We start from the raw sequence: 23,927 nt of genomic DNA on the forward strand, positions 1-23,927 counted from the left end.
CAGGTGAGGGTGGGAGGTGAGCGGACCAGCTGCAGGGGGGACCGTGCCTGGGGACCCCCACACCCGGCAGTGAGAGGGGCACTCCATCGAGGGCACTCACTCGAGGACAGGACCCTTGGAGGCTTGTGACACCGTCAGTGCGACAGAACACACTGCGCAAGTCGCGCACCTTGAGCGCATAGCCCAGCGGGCCACCGCGGAGGGCCACCACGGAGGGCCACCACTTCCACACCCCGGCACAGTTCATCCCCCCAGAAGAAACCCACCCACTGGCGTCACGCCCCGGCCCTGAAGCTTTCGGTGCGTGCATGTTCACGGGGCACGAATGGCCAATGTGGCCTCACCCGCATGCGGCGTGGATAGCGGGAGCCGCGGCACCAGCCTTGGTGCAGCAGCTCCCTCAGGCTGTCGCCTGAAGAGAAATGGGGAGGGGGCGCCTTGAAACACTGACGCTTTGTAAACACGAGGCCCCCCCTTCCACTCGCGATGGCGGGACGTGGGCACAGCAGCCCCCGGTGGAAGGCGGGCCCTCCGACCCACAGCGCAGCCCCACGCCACAGGGCGCAAGGGCAGGCTGCATACCCACGGGTCCCCGTGTGGCTGCCGCCAGGAGCCACGCCTGTGAGTGCATCCAGGGCAGCCAGAGCCGCCCGTACCCCCCGCGCAAGCTGCAGAAGCAAAGTGCTCGATGTGCGGCTCACGCTGGGGTAAACTGGACCAAACTGGACCAACCACCGGAACGACCCTAGCTCTGCGGGAAACGGGAGAACAGAACGCCAGGTGGACGGGCAGACGGCCCGCGGCAGGAAGGCTCCGAAAGCCTTACAGCCTGTCTCAGGGGAGCGTCAGCTCACGCAAACGCACACACGGGCTGCGGCTGAGGAGGGAGCCGGGGGCGAAGGGCGGCCTCTGCCTCCGCGGGCGTGGACGGGTGCAGACGCGAGGCAAGGAGGGGACGAGCAATCATGAGGGACTTCCGCGGAGAAGCGGGTGCCACAGGGAGAGGGGACGGCCGCGCAAAGCGTCCAAGGTGACGCACTTCAAAGCACAAACTGCCAGGACACAGAAGGGGGAGGGGCCGGGAACCAGCACGGGCCCACGGGCCCACAGGCACCCACCCTGGCCCTGCCCCGTCTGAGTGGGGCTGGCTGAGACTGCCGTCTAAGGAACAGAGGGTGGCAAAGGGACGCCGTGACTCCCTGGAGGAACCCGCAGGGACCACGGCCAGCACCAGCAGTGCTGCGTTGTGACTCCCGGCAGCCCTGAGCTCGGGGTGGGTGCGGGGAGAAGGCGCCCACCTTGGGAGATCCTCCCCCAGATCCACGGCAAACTCAGACCGAGGGACCTGGAACCCGACACCTGCCCGGGACTCTTCAGATGTGTTGGCTTGGCGGAGGCTGGCGGGACGGGCCGCAGCGGCCCAGGGGTGCCTGGAGCGAGCACGGGGCGCGGGGCCAAGGGCAGGTGTGCACTGTGCACGGCAGTCCTGGCCTCGTCGACCTCCTGCGAGTCACCGGCCAAGCCTGGAAGACGTGCGTGTCGGGGGACGGAGAGACGAGCTCGGTGCCTCTGCAGCCTCCACGCGCCTCACGGTCTTTTATTTTCAGAAAGAGCAACGACCGTTCACCGAGTGCCTGCTGTGTGCCAGGCCTTCCCTTGAGGCTGTCGCCCGCTTCACACAGGAGCAACCTGAGGCTCCGGGAGTGGAGGCCCTGGCTGGAGTCCTCGCCGGTGCAGGTGGAGGCCGCGTGTGGATGGGCACCTGTCCGCTCCGCACCCCCGCCCCCAGGCCCAGCTCTATCCGCTGACTTTAGTGAGGACCCACAGGTGCACGGCCTCACGTGCCTCCTGGGCTGTCCCTGCTCTCGGCTTTGGGGCGGTCCTGCCGCAGCCGCTCCGCGTCCAGATGGCAGCAACCGTGTGCACGTCAGCCGCTGCAAGACGCCGGGCGAGTGACCTTCCATCAGGTGCCTCAGGGGAAGGCCACGTCTGGAAACTATTCGCGTGTCGTCAGCCACGTTGCCCAGCAGGTGCCAGACGGCGGTCCAGGTGATGAGCAGAGGATACCCCTCCTCCTTGGAAGCTGGGGACCTCATGACAGCTCCGGTGTCCTGATGACTCAGAAGCATCCCCAGCCAAAGGCTCTGTGGCCTGTTCTCGTCATGGTCCCTGGCACACACTCCGAAAGGAGCTGGAGGGGTCTGTGGGCACCGCCCCCGTGGCTCAGAGTGAGAACTGTTGGTGGGCTTTCTGCCTCAAGTCTCTGCGTTCCAGCGCCACCCCGGAGAGGAGACCGTGGGGGTCACAGAGTGAACCGCCACTGGGAGCCAGAGGTGGCCGGACGCTGTGCCAGGACGTCCAGATTCTGTAAGGACCAGGATCCCGCTGGCAGGTAGAGAGCTCCCAACGATTCACAGCCCGGCAAATGACAAAATGACACAGCTAGCTGAGTTCCAACCAAACTTTGCGACTTGCTCCATATCGCAAACCTCTTGGCTTCGCTCCGTGCTCAGCACTGCTACCGAGTCCCCGCGGAAGCCAGGCACGTGGCCTCGGGAAAGCGGAGGGAGCCTTCACGCGGAAGCTGAGCTGCCTTCATTCAGACCCGCTGCTGCCCACCTGGCTGCAGGGCGCAAGGCCGCCTGCGTCTGCAGCCCTCTGCCCCGAAACACAGTCGCAGCGGCCACGCGGGGCGCTGTGAGGACCCGAGGGATGATGCGCGCCCAGCACGGCGGAGGTCCTCGGTGAGCGCTGTCACTGTGGCACTCGGCGCCACCGCTGCCTGCTTGCCCCTACCCTCCTAGGAGCCGGAAGGCAGATGGCAGACGTCGGGGTCATTTGTGTTGAAACGCAAACAACCGCTAGTGACTTGGGGCACAGAAGTGGAAGGCTGAGAGGCAGGGCTGGGACCGGCTGATGCTGTCCACACTCCCTCAGGGACCCCACCTGTCACTGGCCCGAGCGGTCTGGTCCAAAGCTAGCCCCTCACGGGGACCTCGCACATGCAGGCGGGGCTTTGACAGTTCTCCTAAAGCAGCCTCCAGTTCAGTCGCACGGCCCTGCTGTTTGACAGCCGAAGTCCCCAGGGTGGGCTGAGCTGGCTGCATAACTGCTCTGGTCTGGCCCCGGCCGTGGGGCCAGAGGAAGCCGTGCCTCCCCCCGCCCTGTCCAGAGCAGGGGTGCGCCCGCCCCGCTGCGGAGAGGCCGGCCCTGCGCTCCTTCCGAGCAGAGGGAGCCGGTCTGGTTTGGTTGGCTCCCAGGAGGTGGGAGCTCTCGTACCACCCCAAGTCTTCACGTCCCGGGCCTCAGGGTGACACAGAGAACGAGAAAGAAGGGACATCTCACTGCAGAGAAACATCTCCCCACAAACGTCTCAGTGCCTCTCCTACCAAAGCCAGTCTCGAAGCGCTAAACAACGAAACCTTTAACAGCCCCAAAGACCTAGAGAGGGCAGCTCCCTCGACACCTGTGGGTTACGGCCACACCGAAGCTGAGAGAGACCCGCAGCTTTAAACGCAATTAAAAAGAGAAAGCGGAACGCCCCGCCCGCCCAGCCGGGGCCCTGGACAGCACGCAGGAGTGCGGGACGAGCGCGCCACAGCGGAGAGAGAGGACGGCCGGCCCGCCCGGGCAGCACGGCCCCCTCCGAGAGGCAGAGCGCGGCCCGGGCGTGCGGGGCGTTCCGCTCAGACCCGTCTTCCTCTGCGGGAGCGGAGCCCCGGTGTGGGGCGGAGACGTAGCCCTTGGCAGTCTCGACAGCAGCCTCTGTGTCCCAGGCCTGGCCGGGCCGTGCGCTCAGGTTCCCGCGTCGGGCAGCACGGGGCCGGCGGGGCGGGGCAGCGCCTGGCCTGGCGGCGGGCCCATCTGTGCAGCTCTTGTGCCTCTTCCCCATGTCACGCGCTGAGGAGCTGAACAGGAGTAACGAACTGAACGGACGTGGAGCGGGGATGGCGAGGGGCAGAGCCGGTCAGACGGGAAACGGACCAGCGACGCAGCTTAGCGAGGCCCACCAGGAGGAGGAACACGGCTAAGTAGACACGCACGCAGCTTGTGGGGCCAGCACTGCCGCGCCCTGAGACCCGGGAGCCGTGGACGAAAGGCAGAGACCCGAACTCGGGCCAGGCCAGGCCAGGCTGCGCCCCGACCCAGTGGGACCGCTCCACAGAGCGAGTCAGTGCGATCGAGACCTGCAGGGAAACGATCCTCTCCGTAGACACAAAGACGCCTGCGCTGGGATGCTCACGGCTCCCGGAGACGGGGACACGGGCTCACGTCGAGGCCCGGAAACCGGGGCGGCCACCCCAGTGCGGGGGCCCTCAGGGGCCCAGGAGGAAGCGGCTGGAGACTGCGGCGAGCAATCCACACGTGACCGGCAGGCTCGGGCGTCCCCGCTAGTCTGGGAAACTGGGGAGCTGAATCCGACCTTTGTTTTGAAAAGCAAAGGAGCCAGGAAGACAGAGCTCGGGGACCTACAGCACCGACTACAAGGGCTGGGGCGTGACAAAGAGGCGCCGGCCTCAGGGCATTTAGAGAGCACCTGTCCTCACAGCGGGGTCTGATGACAAGCACACGATGCCACGCTCTGGGGCAAGAGCGGTCCTTGGAAGGTTGGTGTTGGAACTGGGTGTCCAGGTTAAAAATGTCACCCTTGACCCTACCTCGCCCCAGCAAGAACACTGTCTGGAGGTGCAGCGCAACCCTAAATCCGACCGGAAGCAGTAAAGCTTCCAACGGGAGTCAGACGGGGGCTCGGGAGGCCCTCCAGACCGGGGGACGGACAGGACCCCCTCAAACAGGTTGCGGAAAATACAACCACACGAACCTGACGCACAGGGCCCTCCCCAGGGTCAGGACATCGACAGACGCCATTAAGGAAGTGACGACCAGGAGAAGGACTCGAACTATGAACATCCAGCAAAGGACGGGAGCCCAGAACGCGGGCCAGGCGCCCAGCAACCGGTAAGAAAAGCAGAGTCGATCAAAGAGCACAGTGCAAGGGGACTACGGGCAGCCCGCACGGCCACACGGCGCGGCCACAGGGCACGGCGAAGGTCGGCCCAGCGGCCCGGCGGTGCAGGTGACCACCGACGGCGAGCGCACCCGCGGCCTCAGAACCCCGCTCCCGCCATACCCCCAAGAATGTGTCCCCCGCAGGACAAGGACTGACCCAGAAGGCTGTGCTCACACTGTGTGCCACGCAGCAGCACACTGAGGCACACCGCGAAGGGCCCTCCTGTGACCTGCTCCGCGTGTCTGACGCGGGGGACGAGACAGCCAACGGCCAGCAGGGAGCCTTCTGGGCACAGGCAGCAGGTTCTGCCGTGACGGGGGCCGCGACTCACGGACGTTCACCCCGTGCCCACTGGGCTGCACACGCCGCAGACGATGGACCCAAATCAGCTTCCCCGGGATATGTCGCCAAATGAAAATGCTCGTGCCGGTTCACGGCTGAGGACGGAGACCCACAGGGCCCCAGCTAAGGAAAACGAGACCAGAACCCAGACAGGGCGTGACCTCCGCTGCTGGGCCCTGGGGGGACACCTGCCTCGAAGCCCCAGCGAGCACTCCCGAGGGAGGACAGTCACGCTCCAACACGCAAGGCGCCCGAGTTTCTCCCCCGTGGACCCGCTCATCAACCACGGCCCAGCACGTTCCCACGGAAAGGCAGGTGTGAGCACAGGAGCCAAGGGGGAGGCGGCGCCGGGCCGAGCTGCACGTGACGCAGGCAGGGACCGAGGCCCGGGGGAGCCAGCCGTCTGCTCGTCTTCCAGGAAAGGCAACCCAACCGAACAGAAGTCGTAACAGCCAAAGCTGAATTCAGGGATTTCAACCAAACCCCACAGGCTGGTGGGGGGACGACAGCTCTTTCTCTCCAGACATTGGGAGAAAAAGGTGACGGTGGCCACAGACTGCCACACTGCTCACTGTGCCCCCAGGACCGGGGCAGGCGATGGACACGCGTGGGGAAGAAGCAAACCCGACTACATCGGCGGTGGCGGCAGCAGCAAAGGGGACTGAAAGACACACACAACAGGGACCGCAAGGCAGGAAGCGCCCGGTTCTCACGGGGCGTCTGGACGAGGTGGGGTCCCCCCCCTACCGCCCCGCAGCTACGGGGAGGACAGGGAGCAGGTGAAGCCGGCAGAAAGCCACAGAGCAGGGAGGAGAGAGGAGGACTCTGCAGACGGCGGCCCAACGGGGCACAGCGCGGCCCCGGGGAGGGTGGGTGGCTCCGGTCAGTCAACAGCCCAGGGCTGGACCAGGGCCTCCCGCAGCCCGCACCCGGGCAGAGACGGGACGCTGACACCGAAGGCAGGAGGGCGCCTGGGGCAGCAGGCAGGGCCAGGCCCTTTGCGGGCGCAGGGCTCTGACACCCGGCGGGCATCCTGTGTGGACAGGGCTGCAGGGGACCGGCCGGCGCGGCTTCCGCAGATAGCGGAGCGGGCCCTCGGCCTCGGGCCCCACGCCCCGTTCTGAGCAGCCCAAGGGGCCTGCTTTGATCGCTCAGTCCAAGCAAGAGTTCCTTAGCTCTTTTACCGAGACGGGTCACTCCGCTCCCTTTGCTGCTGGTCTCCAGGTTCCGTGCCATGAGCGCGTGTGCACGACACTGCTCGTCACAATGTATCTGGGCCTGATGCACAGCACGGCACAGATGTCTGGGACGCACACGTCCTCGACTGGGAACTAAGTCCTAGAGTTACTGGAGACAGAGGAAGAGTCGCAGCAGCACCGGCTGGAGGGCAGGCGTGTGGGGTGCGGTGGGGTGGGGCCCCCAGCCAGGAAAGACTCCCTTCAGAGCCGGCAACTGGAAAGCCGGCCAAACTGTGGGTGCAGACGACAATGCCACCCTCACCACGGGGGCTTCGACGTGCCCTCTGTGACAAACAGGACAAGTGTCAGGTTGTCTCAAAAGACTGAGGCCCTACAGACCACGACCTCGCGTCAGAATGGTCAAACTGGGAATAAGGCAAGCGCCCACTACACCAGTAAACCCAGGGGCCAGAGAAAAAGCACGGTGGGGAGCACACCACACCCGACGCGGGTGGTCATCATAGGCCCAGCATCTGTCCCCACGGCGTTTGGCCAGCGTGGATGTCACCCACTCCGTCTACAGCAGCAGTGGGGAGGGGAGGCAGGTCCTGGAGAGTCGAGGAGAGGTGACCGAGCGTGGGGACACACAGAGCCGGGGAAGTGCTCATACGTGCCGGCTTTCCTGAACACGTCCCCAGGGGCCCCGGCAGAAAGTGTCCCTGCCTGAGCTGACCACAGCTAACGTCACACACAGAGGCGACAAACTGGATGCTTTCCCCTGAAGTCAGGAACAAGACACTTCTGACCAGGGTGCCAGAGGTTCTAGCCAGGGCCGCCAGGCACGGAAAGGAACTGACACACGCTAGCTCGGGAAGAGAAGCAAATAAAGCTCCCTCGGCGGAGTCGTGACGTCGTATGTGACATGGAAAGTCCTCAGGAATCCACTAGAAAACTGTCGTAATGAGTGAGTTCTGTAAAGGTTGCAGGATCCACGATCAGTACACGAGCATCTATCATATCTACGCACTGGCAACGAGGATTCCACTGACGAGGGCCTCAAGAAGGATAAAACATTTTGGAAGTAATGCAAGGAGAGATGCAAAACCTGTACTCTGAAAACCGGCCAAACTGCTGAATCAAACGAAAGACGACCGGCCTCGACGGGAAGACGCCGCGCTCAGGGCAGAAGACGCGGTCGCGCTAAGGCGGCCACATCCCAGGCTCGGCGGCGCCATCAGAACCCCAGCCGGCTCTTCGCAGAAACTGATAAGCTGATCTTATCACGCAGGTGGAAATTCAAGGGGCTCAAAACATCCAAGGAAACCACGCTGAAGAGCACCAAGCTGGAAGACCCGCACTTCCTGATTTCAAATGCAAAGCCGCCGCGACCAGGACCCGTGGCAGTGGCACGAGGACAGACACAGAGCCACAGGCAGAGCTGGCAGCCCACGAATAAACCCTCGTGGCTGTGGCCGACTAGCTGGGCAAACACGGCCGTGACACACGTGCCGGGTGCGCTGGCGCCGACGGGCAAGGGCGCAGTGGCCTTGCTCACCGTGCAAAGCACACTCGCAGGGGCTCACCCCCGAAATCTAAGACCCGAAACTGTAGAGCTCAGAAAAAAACAGCACGAATCTGTGATTCAGATCGCATGGGCCTCGTTTCTTAGTTAGGACCCAAAAAGCACAGGCTTTGTGACAAAGGGACAGATGGGTACATTGGACACCATTGAAACGAGAAACCTTTGTGCTTCCAAGTATGGTACCGGAAAGTGAACGTGCCCACAGACTGGGCGAGCACGTGCTCCAGGGCAGCGGTCCCCGACCTTTCTGGCCCCAGGGACCGGTGCTTCTATGAGAGTCTAAGCCTGACTGTCTGAGGTGGCGCCGAGGCGGTGACGCTGGCGCTGGGGAGCGGCTGCAGATACAGGTGAAGCTTCACTCGCTCACCCACCGCTCACCTCCTGCTGTGCGGCCCGGTTCCTAACGGGCCACGAACTGATACCACTCCGTGGCCTGGGGGTTGGGGACCCCCCGCTTAAACCACGTAAACGATACAAGTTTGTATCTAAAATACATAAAGAACTTCTACAATTTGATAAGACGACGACAAATAACGCGATCGAACACAGTCCCGGGATGGGAACGCACATGTCTGCACTGGGCCATCAAATGCAATGACGATGGCACGTGCTGTCAAAGCGTGCAAACCTGTTCCTGTGCTCGTCTGAACTGAGAGCAGGGACAAACAGGGCTCGACCTCACGGGGCGGCCCCGGCACAGTCTTGGCAGGAGGCCCCGGCAGGGGGTCCTGAAGACCTGGGGGAGACTCAGGTCCATTCACCTGGAAGTGCCTGCGAGGATGGGACCCTGTCCTCGCCCTGCCCCGCCCCGCCCCGCCCGGCAGCACCAAGGTGGGAAATACCGTTCTGCAGGGTCTGTGCTCTCGACTCTTTTCCCAGGTTCACGTGGAAGCCGCCGCCCAGGGTCGGAGTTTTGCCAGCACCTAGAAAGACAGATGGGAGCCATTAGCCCAGACTGAGCAGGGCACACCTGCACTGCCAGCCCCTGGAGCAAGGACACGGTGGGTCAGCACTCTGGGCTGCCAGGTGGCCCCGGCACCCTACACTGCAGCGGCTGAGGCCCAGAGCTGGAGCCTCCTCTGCCGCCTCCTATGCAGGCAGCAGCCACAGGGCCAGCCTCATGCCCCCAGTGGGGCCTGGCAGAGCCCGCGGCCCTCTCCAGCACGGCGCAGGGCCCGGGATGGGCGGTGGTGCCTGGTGACGGCTCTGTTGTCACACTGGGTGTTGGTGCCCCAACAGGTCACCACCGCAGGCTCCATGTCTTCAAGAAGTTGGCCGTGGGGGGCGAGCAGGGGCAGGGCAGCGGTGTGCCCCGCCCCCGGGCTGGGTGGTGCCGGGCAGCCCTGGGGCCTGCAGGCATGGTGCCCATGAGCTCTGCCACCAGCTCTGCTGCTGCTGACCCTTTCAAACGTGAGGACTGCCGTGTTTGAAATCTTCAAGACGAGGGCCACAGTCACTCACAGTCATCTGACCAGACCAGCCACATCCCGCTGGTTTGTTTCCAGCACACCTCAACCTTAATTTTAGAAAACGAATTGCCCATCGTTCACACTTACATGGATATGTTTTTAACGAACTAGAGTGACACAGCATCGGAAAAAGGACAATAAAAGGGCATGACCCCTGCAGTCCCACCCTGCAGGAACAAGGACACTAGGTGGCCTTCCTGCCAGCCGCCCGCCCTGCTCAGACACTGGCAGACGCACGGAGAGGCCGTGCTGCTGAGTGCAGGTCGAGCATTAAATGCGACCTCCTTGCTCCTCCCTCCACCTGCTCCAACCCGCCACCCCCAACACGTACCCCTCCTCGCATGACCAAGACCTCTCTCTCCTGTTTCGATGGGTCCTTCCCGCCACCCCGCCCTGACACCCTTCCTGGGGCTGCTCCAGGAGCCATCTCCTGAGTCTTGCTGCCCCTGCACATGTACGCACACGTGCATACACTCGCATGTGCACACATGCACGCAGGCACACACACACACTCACACATGCACACAGGCATACACACGTGCTGACAGCGTACACATGCATACAGGCACACTTACACATGCACATGCAGGCATACATGTGCACACTCACACAGATACAGACACATGCGCACACACATGCATACGAGCGTACATGCATGTGCGCACACCACATGTATGCATACAGGCGCTTGCGCACAGATGCATGTACTCACGTGTGCGCACATGCATACAGGCACGCACACACATGTACTCATGTGCACACAGGTACACTCACACGTGTGCACACACACGTGCACACACACACATGCACCTGCTCCATGGTCACCAAGCTCCTGGGGCAGAGCCTGAGGGCATCGTGTGCTCCCTGCCTGTCCCCTCTCAGACCAAGCTCTCTCAGCACGCCAACACCGTGGGGCTGGAGTGTCACCGCGGGCCAAAGCTGCCCATGCATGATGTCCTCGCCCTTCAGAAGCCCTTCGTACCACTCCCTCTACTTCTAAGAACATTTCACATTTCCCACGAGACCCTTTAACAATAAAAACCACAAGCTGGAATGAACGAGCAGCTTTGATGCGCTCAGGCCAAGCCCGCCACCTTGTGGGCAGCAGGGGAGGGACCCACAACGCCCCTGGGACTCCAGATGCCCCCCAGGGCTGAAGCTGCAACAGCAAGAAGGTGCAAAGCCGGACCCCCGCACCTTGAGGGGCGTGTCGTGTGCTCTGCCACTCTGGCTGTCTTGGACAAAGCCAGCTCCACTGAGGCCCCTGGGCCAAGGAGAAAGGCAGGGTCCTGGCAGGGCCCAGAGGCCTCAGCGCCCCAGAAAGACCCACACACACTCAGGGGTTCCTCCTGCACAGAGACAGAAACTGTAATAACTTCCTATTGATGTTATTTAAAGTATGGGTTTCTGTTGCTGCTGTGAAACTCCTTTTAAGGAGAGACTTCACACGAGGTCCGGGGTGGGGGGGCAGCCCAGGATGGAAGAGGAATTGGGGTCCTGCAACCTGAGCTAGCGCATGAACCAAAGCGCACTGACACTCGCGAGACCGCGGTGCGCCCCGGCACTGCGGGCGTGGATCTCCTTCAACTGACGGATGAACAGCCAAGCAGTGAGGACAGCCTGAACTCAACGGGGCTCTGCGGGGCCTCAGGAGAGAGACGCATGGAACCTCCAGCTCTGGGCACCAGGCCCTGCTCAGACCCCCAGCTGCCAGGCAGGCTGTGGCAGGCAAGCCCCCAGGGCGTTCTTTAGGGCCCAGGGGCCTCCGCCAGCAAGCACCGGGCTCCAGCTCCGGGGCCCTCCAGGGCTGGGGACAGCAAGCCTTTCTCAGGGACTTGCGGAGTGGGCCGTCCATCACAGAAGTATCAAGTGCTCTTACTTACACTTGGGACACTGTGACATGGACACCAGGGGAGGTGCTCTCTCTGGAGAGTGGGAGGGTCCCCAGGAAGCAGGAGCTCCCTCTGCCTCCAGTCAGCCAAAGAAGGACACCCAGGACTCCTGTCCAGAGGCTGTCAGTGTGACACACACACAGGACGCTGCAGGGGGCCTGTCACACACACAGCATCTTTTGCACACTGCTGGGGAGCCCTGCCCCTCCCCCCAAGTCCAAGTCCGAGCTGCTCCCCTCCCTGCTCCCCTCTCCGGGAAGGCAGGCCTCTCCCCGGGCCGCTGAAGCCCCAGGCGCCAGCACAGAAGCCTTGCCATTGTGGCCTCACTGGGGCTACAGTCTTCACTGTCCCAGACCCTCCTGGCTGGTCGCCTTTCCCTCCCCTGCTGCCCACCCCTCAGCAGCTGAAGGACTCGGCCTGCGTGTCCCATCCAGGAGAGCAGACTCATGCTCTGTTGGTAGGGGGACATCTTCCATGGAACCAGGTGATGCGGGGCCCCCAATTCTGGACCTAGGCTTCGCTTGCAAAAGCCTGGACACCTGGCCGGTTTCCAGGAGCCCAGTCAGGCACCCGGGTGCCAGGGCCCCGAGGCCCAGTTCACACCCAATGGAGTAAACCGCCGAGCTGGCCATTTGCGCTCAGCTCTTAAGAACAAGCAGGACTGTGCAGGAAAACTGTGGCCTTGGGACCCACAAAACGGAGGGAGCTTGGCTGTCGCGTGGGATCGAAGGGAAGGGGGCTGAAGCGGGCCCGTGCCACGGCTGCTGGGAGGCAGGGAGACCAGGCACGTGGGCGAGCCCTACCCGGGGGACAGGCGACACCTCCCTGGGTCCCCCAGGGCTAAGAAGGCAGGACCCCCTGCAGCACTTCCCTGCCAGCCCTCCCAGAGTGAGCCCGCAGGCCGGCCAGCCCAGCTGGACAGGCGTCTTCATACCACCTGTAAGCCACGCCATCTAACAGCGCCCGCTCCGAGCCTGTGCTCACAAGGCCCTGCGGCCACTGGTGAACACAGGTGGTGGCACATCGCTCCCGTCCAGGAATCTTAGGGGGTCCACCTCCTCTGCACCTGGCTTCTTGTCGGCCCAGTGACAGGGGCGCGCTCAGCACAGTGCCCTCCCGCGGAAACCCTACGTGCCAGCTGCTCCAGTGACCGTTCTCCCAATAGCGTCAGAGTCCTGAATGACTCGAGGGTAGAAGCTCGGCTGTGTGTGACGAAGCCCCAAACACAGTGCGGGGAGCCCTGCTCCAGCGGTCCCAGGAAGCTGCCCTGAGGAAGTCGCCCAGGAAGAACACTGAGATGACGGGGGGAGGAACAGGAGAGAAAAACCCAGGAAGCCCAAAGCCGGTCCTTCAAGATCAGTAAAACTGAGACCTGTAGCCAGAGCGACCAAGGGAAAGAGCGCACGAAATGCCAGTGCTTGAAAGGAGAAAGGGACACCACAGACCCCACAGACACCGAAAGGATAAGGGAACAGTGTCAGCAACTCTACGTGCCGAAATGCAACTTCGATCAAACGGACCAAATCCTCAAAACCAAAGACTCGCCCAAGGCGAAAGAGATCATCTGAACTCTTAACCATAACCTACAACTATTAAAGAAACAGAATCTGTAGTTAAAAACCTGAAAAAGAACCCTCCAGGCCCAGATGGCTACACTGGTGAATTCTACCAAACATTCAAGGAAGAAATAACACCAATCCCACACGATCTCTCCCAGAAAACGGAGGACAAGGGAACATTTCCCAGCCCCGTCCATGAGGCGCATGGCCTGGACACTTAGGCCAAAGACATAAGAAAACGACAGACCAATATTCCATATGAATGCACACATAAAAACCTCAACAAAATACTAGCAAGTCTACCCAGCAACACCCCAGACCTAGTGAGTACCCCAAGAGTGCAAGGCAGGCTCAATGCTCAAAAATCGGCCACAGTGACAGACTACAGGAGAGCATAACTGTAGCATGACACAGTAAAAGCACGCGACGTCTGACGCCCTCTCATGGTAAAAACCCTCTGCAAATGAGGAACAAAGGGAACATCGTCAGCTTTACAGAGAACAGGCAAGAAGCCTATCACCGGTGTCACGCCGAGCAGGAGACAGAGTGCTTTCCCCTTGGGCTGACCAGGCCAACGTGTCTGCTCCCAGGTGAGGCAGAGCAGCAGAAGGAAGAAACAGAACAGCCCCGTTTACGGAGAACATGCCTGTCTACACGGACTATTCCAAAGGAGCTATAAAAAACTCCTAGAGGGTGGTTCCATAGAGTGTAGCGGTCAGCACGGGTGCTTTACACGCAGAAGGTCCTGGGTTCGCGCTCCAGGGGGAGCCATGGACCATACGCCGGGTGCACCAGGCCCTGGGAGGAGACACCCCGCCTTCAGAGATCCAGCTCTTGAGGTGGTGGAAGCGGAGGGGGGGACTGAAGGGGGAGGGGAGACTCCTAGAACTAAGTTTAGCAGGGTGATAGGAAACAGGCCAACAACAGAAATCAAACATATTTCCATTTCCTGGCAACGAACAACTGAAAACTAAATTTAAAAGAAATGTAATTTATAATAGTTCTATTTGGATCTTAGCTACACATATAAAAAATGTACAGGAGCTTTATGCTGCGCGTGTGTGCAGAGACATGCTGTGTTCATGGATTGGAAAAGACAATATAGTGAAAATGTGAAATCACCCCAAATTTGTCAAGAGATTTAACACGACTCCAATCAAAACCCCAGCAGCAGTTTTTGGTAAATATACACAAACTCACTCTAAAACGGAATGGAAAGGGAAAGGAACTATGATAGCTAAAACGGTTTTGAAGAGGAAGAGCCAAGTTGGAGGACTCGCAGAATCTGATTTCAAGACCTGCTGCAAATGTGCAGGAGACGAGGCAGCAGCGAGCTGCGGCGGGGCGAGCACTGGGGGCCGGGAACAGAACACAGCGCAGGACAGACCCACAGAAACGTGGCCCAGCGACCTCTGCCGAAGAGCAAAGGCACCAATGGAGCTGGAGCTGGACGTTCACCGCAAAGGATGAGCCTCGGCCTCCACATCACACTTACCAGAAAGTTCAACTCAAAGTGGTCACAGATCTAAAGGTAAAATAACAGAAATAAAACTTTTAGAAGAAAAACATGGCAACCTAGGATTAGAAGACTTCTTAGGCACGAAAAGTACAATCTATGAGAGAAAAAAATCGATACACCGGCCTGCCTCAAACATTTAAAACTTTTCATCAGAATGTTGACTTCCGCTCTGCAAATCACACATCCCACAGAGGACTTGTGACTAGAACACTTAAAGAACGCTCCACACTCCACAGTAAGAAGACCGGCGACCTAAACAAACAAACAAACAAAAAAACAAGCAAAAGACCTGAGCAGACGTTGGCGAAGAGGATTCGGGGATGGCCAAGGAGCACGTTAAAAGCTGTTTAACATCCACGTACGTCAGGGAAACGCACAGCCACAGCGCTGGGGCCCCCCGCGCCTGCTGGCCAGGACGCCCAGTGCCCGCGAAGCGGCGGGGCAACTGGCGAGCAGCGACCCGGCGCGGCCACACTGGACCCAGCAGGGCGGCGTGTCCCGAAGTTACACCTCCCGCCGCCCACGACGCGGCCGCCGCACCCCCGGGGCCCGTCCCGAGAACTGAGAACCCGTGCCCACGCTCTCAGCGCCCCAAACTGGCCCCCGTCCGGGGTCCCTCCACGGCCGGCAGTGACAGAGCGACCGCCTGGGCGCACCTCGGGCGCGGGGGCCGAGGGTCGGACGCCCGGCCCCAGGGGTGGCAGCCGGTGCGCTTCCACGCGCCAGGCGCTCGGCGGCACAGGCGGCTCCCGGCGGCCGGGACCACGTGGGAGCGCGGCCCGGCTCGCGGGGCGTGAGGAGGCCTCTCAGACCGCGCCGGGCCCCGGGCCCTGCCCCACGCCGCTGCCCCGCTCCCCGGTCCCGCCACGACCGCGTCCGGCCCCGCACCCACCGTCCAACGACACGAACTGGCCCACGGCCGACGAGCCGCCGCCGCTGTTCTCCACGAATTGCACCTCGGACACGATGATGTTGTCCTCGAGAACCGAGCCGCAGCCGGTGCACACGGCGTCGCCACGCGCCGCGTCCAGCTCGATGTCCGTGCCGCCGCAGCCGCGGCACACGCGGCCCGTCATGCCGGCGGCTCCGCGGGCCCGACCCGCCGCTCCGGCCCGCTCGGCCCGCGTCCGCGCCCAGACTCTCGCGAGGCCGCCGCCGCCGCCGCCGCCGCGCCCGCGATTCGCAGCGGCAGATTCGCCGCGCGTGCCGCCCGCAACGGCCGCGCCTGTGAGACGACCGGACACGGGCGCCGGGCCGCGGCGGCCAGGCGACGACTCGAACCCGCGCCTACGAGCCGGAACCGCGGCGCAGCGGGCCTGTCCCGCGGCGCGAGAGCTTCCGGGGCGGGGCGGGGCCTGGTGGGCGGGGCTTGGGCTGTGAGCGCGTCCGGCGGCTGGCCCCGGTCTGTGGGCGGGCTCGGGGGCGGGGCCCTGCGGGGGCGGGGCCCGGCGGGGGGCGGGGCCTGGCGGGGTCTGAGAAACGGAGCTCAGGGACTGGGCGGCGCAACGCAGGTAAAGGTGGGGACCGGGGACCGCCCGCCGTCCTTCTGCGCTGACCGGTCAGCCACGCGGCTAGCCGGGGCTCCGGGCCCTCAGCCTCGCCTGCTCGGACATCCCCATGCGCCCCCGCGCCCTGTCGCTTGTCTCCCCAAGACACCCGCCACCTGTGGTTACCTGTGACCTACATTTCTGTGTCCCCCCACCCACGCGTGCCCTCAAGTTTTTGCAGATGCCATTCACAGTCACCCCAACACCCATGACATCCCTGGGAATAACCCTAAGAAGAAATGCGTAAGACTACATTTTTTAAAACCTCTGAAACTTAATCATGGGAGGTGACAGGATCGTAAACTAACTCAGAAAACGCCCAGTTCCGACTTGGAAGCGAAGTTATAAACACGGACTCTTCACTAGTCAGTATTAATCCCAATCATACGTCCATGAGATTTTCAGGTAACTTGATAAGCTGATCCTAAAGTCATCTGGAACAGATAATCCACAGGACTAGTGGAGATAATTCTCAAAGAACAAAGAACTCAAGGAGAGTAAGATTGCCCTTCCTTAAGCCAAAATCTATCAAATTACAGCCTTTAAAACCAGGTGGTATTTGTGCCAAGATGGACGAATGGGCACATGGAATAAAACCAGGAGTCCAGAAACGAACCCCGTGTATGCAGCTGTCGGGGCCTCGAATCTTTGAGGAAAAGATAGACTTTTCAGTGGTGTTCAATGGTCTTCCTTAGAGGAGAAGCAGGAAGGGTAAACCGAATCCCAACCTCGTGCTGCTCTAGCAATGAATCCCACGTGACATTAGAGCTAAGAGTAAAAACGAAGCTGCAAGACAGCTGGGAGATGGCTGGACCGACACAGAGGTCCCCACCTGCTGTGAGCGGAGGGCGAGGGTGTGCGGCCCAGTGCAGCTAGAGGAGGGAGCCTGGTCGTGACAACACACAAAACCACCCGAGAGGCCGAAGCAGGAGAACATCTGCTTCGAGAAGCCTCGACTAGTGGCTTTTCTTTGTAATTTCTTAATAAAAATGTTTCAAGACCCAAGAGTAGGAACCAACAATCACTCGGCCACAGGAAAGCTCACATCTTTCCACGTTTTGCCGTTTGGTTCATCGCTCTTAGTTCTCAGGTCTCCAGACCTGTCCCATGAAATCAGCCCCGCAGCCCAACACTGCTCCATAGTTCAAACGACTGTTGGTACATTCATCATCGATCACTGTGTAACTAGTTACCCCGCACGGAGCAGCTTCGCGTGACAAACCTGGTCTCACAGCTGCTGGGGTGGGCTGGGGGTGCCTCCGGGCCGGCTGGGATGGGAGGTGGGCGGGGGCCCTCTCCCAGCACTTTCAAGGCCACTGTCTTCTGTTGAAAAAGCACTTTGTGTCTTTTTGTTGCTCTCTGAAGATAATGCACCATTTTTTCCTGGATGCTTTTAAATTTTCTATTTTCAGCAGTTCTGCTAGGATGTTCCTAGGTGATTTTCTTTTATTCGTGCTAATTAAATTCATAGAGCTTTCCCGGATCTGTGGCTTTTTGTCTTTCGTCGGTCTTTTAAAATTCTCGGCCAGTCCCGTGCACATGTGGCTCCCGCACCGGCCTCTCCCACACGTCTCTCTCTGGGGCGTCACCGGCACCTGCGCCAGGAACTCACTGTGTCCCAAACGCCTGGAGCTCTGCATTTTCACTCCGTTCCCCTCCACGCTCCCATCCGGGGCTTTTCTACGAACCCTCATGCGTCCTCTCTCTGCCGCGTGCTATGATCTGCTTTTCAACCCGTTTATTCCCATGTTCATTTCAGTCATTTTACACGTCGCTTCTGGAATGTCCATATGCTTCTCTTCCCTTAGGCTTCAATTCTCTGATGAAATTATATATTTTTCATTCACGTTCTCGAACGTATTGCTCGCATTTTAAGGTCCCTTCTAACTATGACAGTACCTGGTGACCTCTGGACGTAACGTCTGCTGTTTGCTCTCGGTTTACGTGATCCTTGGTTTGCACCCGGGAATCTTTAGTAAACGATGATCATTGTGAAGAAAACAGTGAGGCCCTGGAGGTTTTGTTCAGAGAGAATTTCTATTCTGTCGATCACACGGAGTCAGGCCCGCTCCTGGACGTGGCCAGGTGATGGGGTGCCAGGCGGCTTCCAGCTTTGGGAGGCCCTGCCTTCTGGCCTCTGGGGCATTGTCCTTCAGGCTTCAAGCCAAAAGTCTGGGGTGTTACCAGGGATCCTCACGGGCGATCTTTGAACTCTGGCTATTGTGACACTTCTGACACCGTTGCTTGGCTCCCCATCCCCCACCCCACCCCCCACCTCACTTCTTGTATAGGTCTTTTTCAGTTTCTCCAGACAATTCTCTCATGGTTTTAACAGCTTTACTGAGGCCTAATTGACACACAATAACTGCACATATTAAAATGTATAATTTGATACGTTTCTCTTTTGATTTCCTCTTGGACCCAAGGGTTATGCGATAAGTTTGATGAGTATTTACACCTATGAAACCATCAGCACATCAAGACAATGAGCTAAACGTGTCCCCCCGTCCCTTCCACGTCCGCATACCTGATATCGTTCATTTGTCTTCCGTCTTTTTTTCTTCTCGATCCGTCTAGAGGTTTGTCAATTTTACTGACCTTCTCAAAGGACCATATTTGGCTTATTGATTTCCTTTATTGTTTTTCTGCTTTCTATTTCACTGATTTCTACCCCGATCTTAATTACGTCCTTCCTTCTGCTTGCTTGGGGTTTGATTTTTCCCTTTCTTCTAGTTTCGTGAGATGGAAGATGTCACGTGAGGGCGCGTCTTGCTCATTTGCAGCATCCGGACGTTTCCGGGGAAGTGTCCCGCATCTCGCGACCCAGTTGTGTGACAGAACCCGGCCTGGTTCTGAATCCCAGACACGCCGCCTGTTTTGCGCCTGTGTCTGTTTTGCTTTCTGATCTGTGTCATGCCCGCCAGAATCTTCTCTTCCTCCTGGGGGATGGGCAATCTCCTAACCCGGGCGGGTTTCTACTCGTCTCTCCTCCCCCTCCGCACACCCAGGCAGTGGCTCCGGCCCACTGCCAGCCTCTCGGCCACACAGCACCAGCAGGACGGACCCCTGCGGCCTTCCGGCCTGCGGCCACACTTCCCTGTCTTGTGTCCCACGCTGCCGACACAAAACTGAAAATGGCTGTGTGGCTCAGTCCCTGTTTGCTCCAAACCGCGCCCGCCGCTCATTGATCTGGCACCAGGCATTTGGGGCGCCTCCGTCTGACCCCGCTTTTCTTCTTCGACTTCAGGTACCATGTTGCTTTCAGAATACCACAGTCATTTCTGCTAAGTGTAAAACATTAAAAAAATAAAGGAACCGTAAGGAAAACAAGAGACCATTTCTGTGTTAACCTGAATGGCGCCGACGTTGACGTCGGTCCCCAGCGCGGCTGTCACTGGTGTCGCTGCCGTGTCTTCTCCGGGACCGTCCTTCGCTGGCTTCTGTGTTAGGGGCTCACTGTTTTCCAACACCTAACTCAGGCTCTGGCCACAGTGACACAACTGCCATTGTGCGAAGCACAGAGGAGTATCACATGGGACACAGAGGTGCCCCTTGTTCTCGGGCCGCGGGGGCCGCCTCCTCCGTGCATTCCTCCTGAACCCGGGGCGTCTTTCCGCAGGAAGTCCTCACTTCCACGGCGCCGCGGGCGGGGAGCACCTTTCCGTGCTGGCGGCGCGGCACCAGCACGGCCATCCTGCCGCAAGCGGACGGGCCGCGGCGGCGTGGCGCAGCCACCAGCGCGTCCTGTTGCTAGCCTCCCCTCCCCCACACTCGGCCATGTGAAATGTCACCCACACATGTCTACTGACAATTCTCGTCTCACCTGCCAGACCTGCCGCTGTGCAGAGGGCTGCTCGGGGTCCCGCCCCCGAGAGCCACACCTGCGCCTCGCCTGCACTGCGCACGCCAGTGTGAGTGACCGAGGCGCGAGGTGTTCTCCTGAGTGAGGCCCGGGCCGGGCAGAGAATCGCGGGGCTTGTTTTAGCCTCCAGTTTCCGAAACGGTGACAATGAAGAAAACGGGCTCGCGTACTCACTGCGTTCGTGGGCCTCTGGCACCGCTCACGCTGTTTCCCACCTGGCCCTTGGAGCTGCTGCATCGATTTGCACGATTCTTCTCAATGTTCGAGATGCTTCCTGGGGAGACAGCACCCTCACAAGACGGCCTCCGTCTGCTGTGCGGTGCGGGTGGGGTGGGGGCCTTTGTCCTCATAGTTTTTAGACTGGACAAAGCCAGCCAGATGGCGCCCGGCGCCCAGTCGGCAGCCTGCCTGTCACCACGGGGTCCGACCGCAGCAGCCCATGTTGTTTTCTTGCACAATTTATGCGTGTGCATTGCAGAGTGAATGTGAAAAAAAGGTGAGCAAAAAGGAAAAACTAGGTCGACTGAGTCCCCACTGCAGAGAACTTCTTAACGCTCCAGGATCCGTCAGAAACTTCAGGCCTGTCCCCCGGCCTTGGGAAGAGGTGTTTCACATGTGTGACCGCTTACATGTGAATACGTGCTTCGCGGGTACATGCACGTACACACACGTCTCGTTAACCGAAGAGGATCGTATTGTGCGTTCCACATGCAGGCGCTCTTTGACGTGCCCTTTCTCACCGTGGCTGTGCCGGGGCTGCCCGTGGCCTGCAGGAGCGCCCGGAGCTGATGCCTTCTCAGGAGTCAACTTGGCATGGCCTCCAGGCGTGGGCTGCGCCTGCTGTGTCCAGAGACCTTGGGGTCACTGCCGGGCAAGGCCGCTGTGGGGCCTTCAGCTCCTCACCACCCCCCAGCAGATTCTCGGGGGGGGGGGCGGCCAACGCGCCTCCAGTGCACTGGCACCTCCCATGCAGCACCGACTCCGGGGTCCTGTGCCCAGTCCCCCCCGCCCCGGCAGTCTGACAGGCTAACGGGCATCTCCACATGTGGGCACCTGTCCCCACGCATCCAGCCCGTCCGTCACCCCCTGAAGCCTTTGGGCTGCCCTCCCCTGCTCCACAGTCCTCCCGGCCACTTGGAGGACACCTTACGTGCTCAGGACGTCGGCCCTTGGCCCCTAACGTATGTCCTTCCGATTGCACTGCAGCTTTACCGATGGTGGCTTTTCGGCCGTGGGGGCATTTGACATCTCCAGGTCCCAGGCGCAGCCCGGCTCCCAGCCAGCGGCGGCTCTCCCACATCTGGGGCCTGTGTCGTCGTCTGGGTTTCGTGTTGGTGTTTGACGCGAGGGCGGCTCAAACTTGGATTTCGTGCAAGCGGGCCTGAGAAGAGGCCGTGCGTCCTCCCGTCTCGGGTTCTTGCAGTGACATCATGTGGCTTCGGTCGTGGCCGTGTCGGAAGTCGCTGAGGTGCTGGTTAGGACGCTCCCCCTCCCTGCGAAGCATGGCAGCGGTGATGGCGACGATGACAGGGCTGCTGACGCGCTGCTCCTGGGCGCCAGCTCCGCCGTGCTTCGCGCCGTCGCTCATGGGCGGCGGGGCAGCCACTGGGGCCGCCGGGACCCGCGAGCGCGAGGGCGCAGGGCGGTTTCTCAGGCGCAGCCACGTAGTCATTTCTCCCAGCTGAACTTCCACGTGGGGTTCCAGGCTCGTGGTTTTAGTCAGGTCCCCAGAGAAACAACCAACAGGACAGACACATTGAAGGTCGTTTATCTTGAGGGGCGGGCTCTGCACCCATGGGGGCTGGGAAGCCCCACGATCTGCTGTCTTCAAGCTGGACCCCCAGGAAAGCTGGTGTTGTAATTCTCTCTGTGTCTGAAGGTCCAACATCCAGGGCACCCGAGGGTGCACATCCAAGTCCGAGGGCAGAGGAAGAGGTGATGCCCCGACTCAACGGGAGAGAGGAAAAGAATGGGGCGGATTCCTCCACCTTTGGTCCTGTTCAGGCCGCGACTGATTGGGTAAGGCCCACCACACGGGGGAGGGGCATCTTCTTTGCTGAGTCCACTGATTCAAACGCCGACCCACCTGGGGCCACCCAGAAATCATGTTTAACCTGTCTGGGCACCTGCGGCCAGTCCGGTTGACCCGCGGCACTCACCGTCACCCACCATCACCCTTTCGGCCCCACGGACGGGTGCGGCGCCACTGTCCACACACTCAAACACTGCTCCACAGCCCAGCCACACACACCCAGCTTCCGCCGGAAGGGGGTCTCCCTTCCGGGGGTCCTGGGTTCAGCTCTAAGTTGAGAGCTCTGTCCCCAGGGGAGAGGAGGGGCACGTGTCGGTGCCAACAGCTCTCTCTGTCCTCGTCCGCCGTTTAGACTGTCCCCTTATATCTTATAACTCACCACATTCTTAGCTCTGATTAGTTACAGCACTTTTCCGGGGTTTTCTCGGGATAGGATCAAATTCTGTTAATAAAGACAATATAACCTCCCCTTCCCGTAGCTCTTACTAATGTTCGAAGAACTAACTGACCGCTTCAGTGGGACGCCAGCAATGTTTTACGACATGTAGGGTGTTGGTCTGGCTGCCCTTAAACGGACATGCGGGCAAGCAGATTGTGATGTCCCCATAACCCGGGACACCAAACAGCCCCTGAGAGAGACATTTAAGGCAAAACGCTCACAGCGCGTTGTCAGGCGGGCAAACGTGGCATGCGGACTTTGATCCAGTCTTTTGGGGGAAGTAGGTGTGTGCATGGGAGGGGACAGTGGCCGCCACCCAAGCCGCCTGCGGCCTCTGGGCTCTGGGCCTGCAGCCCTCGGCCTCCCTCTGCCCTCGGCCTCCCTCTGCCCTCGGCCTCCCTCTGCCCTCGGCTTCCCTCTGCCCTCGGCTTCCCTCTGCCCTTGGCGTCACTCTGTGCCTCCAACGCCCCGCGGGGCACGGCCCGGCTCTCTGCAGACACAGCGCTGCCTGTGCGCGCGACACTCCGCCTCCGTTGCTTGCTGCTCAGGGACAAACCATCCTGAAGGGCAGTGGCTCAGAACAGTGGCACAAGAGGCGTCTCGACTGGACAGGGAGAAGGACACAGAATCGAAACGTAGAAAATCCTGAAGAGTTCGCACGGACACCCCCAGAACCACCGTGCGTTCACCCAGGGCTGGGCGATGGAACTCTGGGAGCACAGTCCAAACCCGAACTTCCCCCCGATGTGGAACTTCGCTCTTCGAAAGACACCATTACCGAAAAGAAAATACGAGCCACGGACGGGGAGAAAAATCTTTAGGAACCACACACCCGGCGAATGACGCCTGCGCAGAACACACACGGGATCTTCCGATTCGGGAAGAAGAATCCGAGCAACCCGGTTAAAGATCTGAAGAGACGTTTCGCCGCAGAAGAGACACGGGTGGCCAACAAGCGCGTGGACAGATGCTACAATCCATAGTCACGGAGGCACGAGCCAAACCACGGCCTGCGCCCCGCACCCGCCCGCGGGCCCCGCGCTGGCCCGGCGAGGCCGGAGCGCCGGGGGCGTGGGACCCGCAACCTTCCGCGTTTGGCGCAGCGCTCGGGGAGAGAGCCTGGCCGCTTCCTGAAGCCTGCGTTTCCTTAACCTCTGCTCTCAGGGGTCACCTTCCCCAGGCCCCGGCCTCTCCGCTGCCTGGAGCCCACCGCAGAACTGAAAGCACAGGGCCACGCGCGGGCGCCCACGTGCCTGCCGCCTGTCGTGGCGGCCCGCTCGCCACGGCCAGAACCCGGCAGCCGCGGAGCGCGCCAGCAAAGGGTGGGGTGCCAAGCGAGGGGGCCCCTCGGCCGCCACGAGCACAGTGGGTTCTGACACAGGGCTGCGCTCGCGAGGGGGCCGGACTCGCGGGGCCCCAGGCGGCCTGATTCCATGTGTGGGCAACGCCGGGAACAGGCACGTCTGTGGCCGCTAGGGACGGCGGGGGCGAGGGC

At 60.8% G+C, this 23,927-nt stretch overlaps 1 protein-coding gene across 3 annotated transcripts in view; it reads right to left on the minus strand.

The window, feature by feature from the left end:
* BRF1 (BRF1 general transcription factor IIIB subunit) overlaps window positions 1–23,927 on the minus strand; it is a 57,445-nt gene that overhangs the window by 25,008 nt on the left and 8,510 nt on the right. The window contains exons 1-2 of one of the 3 annotated variants that reach the window (XM_039876599.1): window positions 15,445–15,664; window positions 8,956–9,036 (exon numbers count right to left, since the gene is read on the minus strand). In XM_039876599.1, coding sequence (XP_039732533.1) covers window positions 8,956–9,036; window positions 15,445–15,628 — 265 coding nt within the window. In that variant the 5' untranslated portion in view covers window positions 15,629–15,664. Of the gene's footprint in view, window positions 1–8,955; window positions 9,037–15,444; window positions 15,665–23,927 lie in introns of those variants that run through there. The other 2 variants (XM_039876597.1, XM_039876600.1) reach the window with 2 other exon arrangements.

Source organism: Pteropus medius, unplaced genomic scaffold (assembly GCF_902729225.1).
Source record: "Pteropus medius unplaced genomic scaffold, Ma_sr-lr_union100, whole genome shotgun sequence".
Lineage (NCBI taxonomy): Eukaryota > Metazoa > Chordata > Mammalia > Chiroptera > Pteropodidae > Pteropus > Pteropus medius.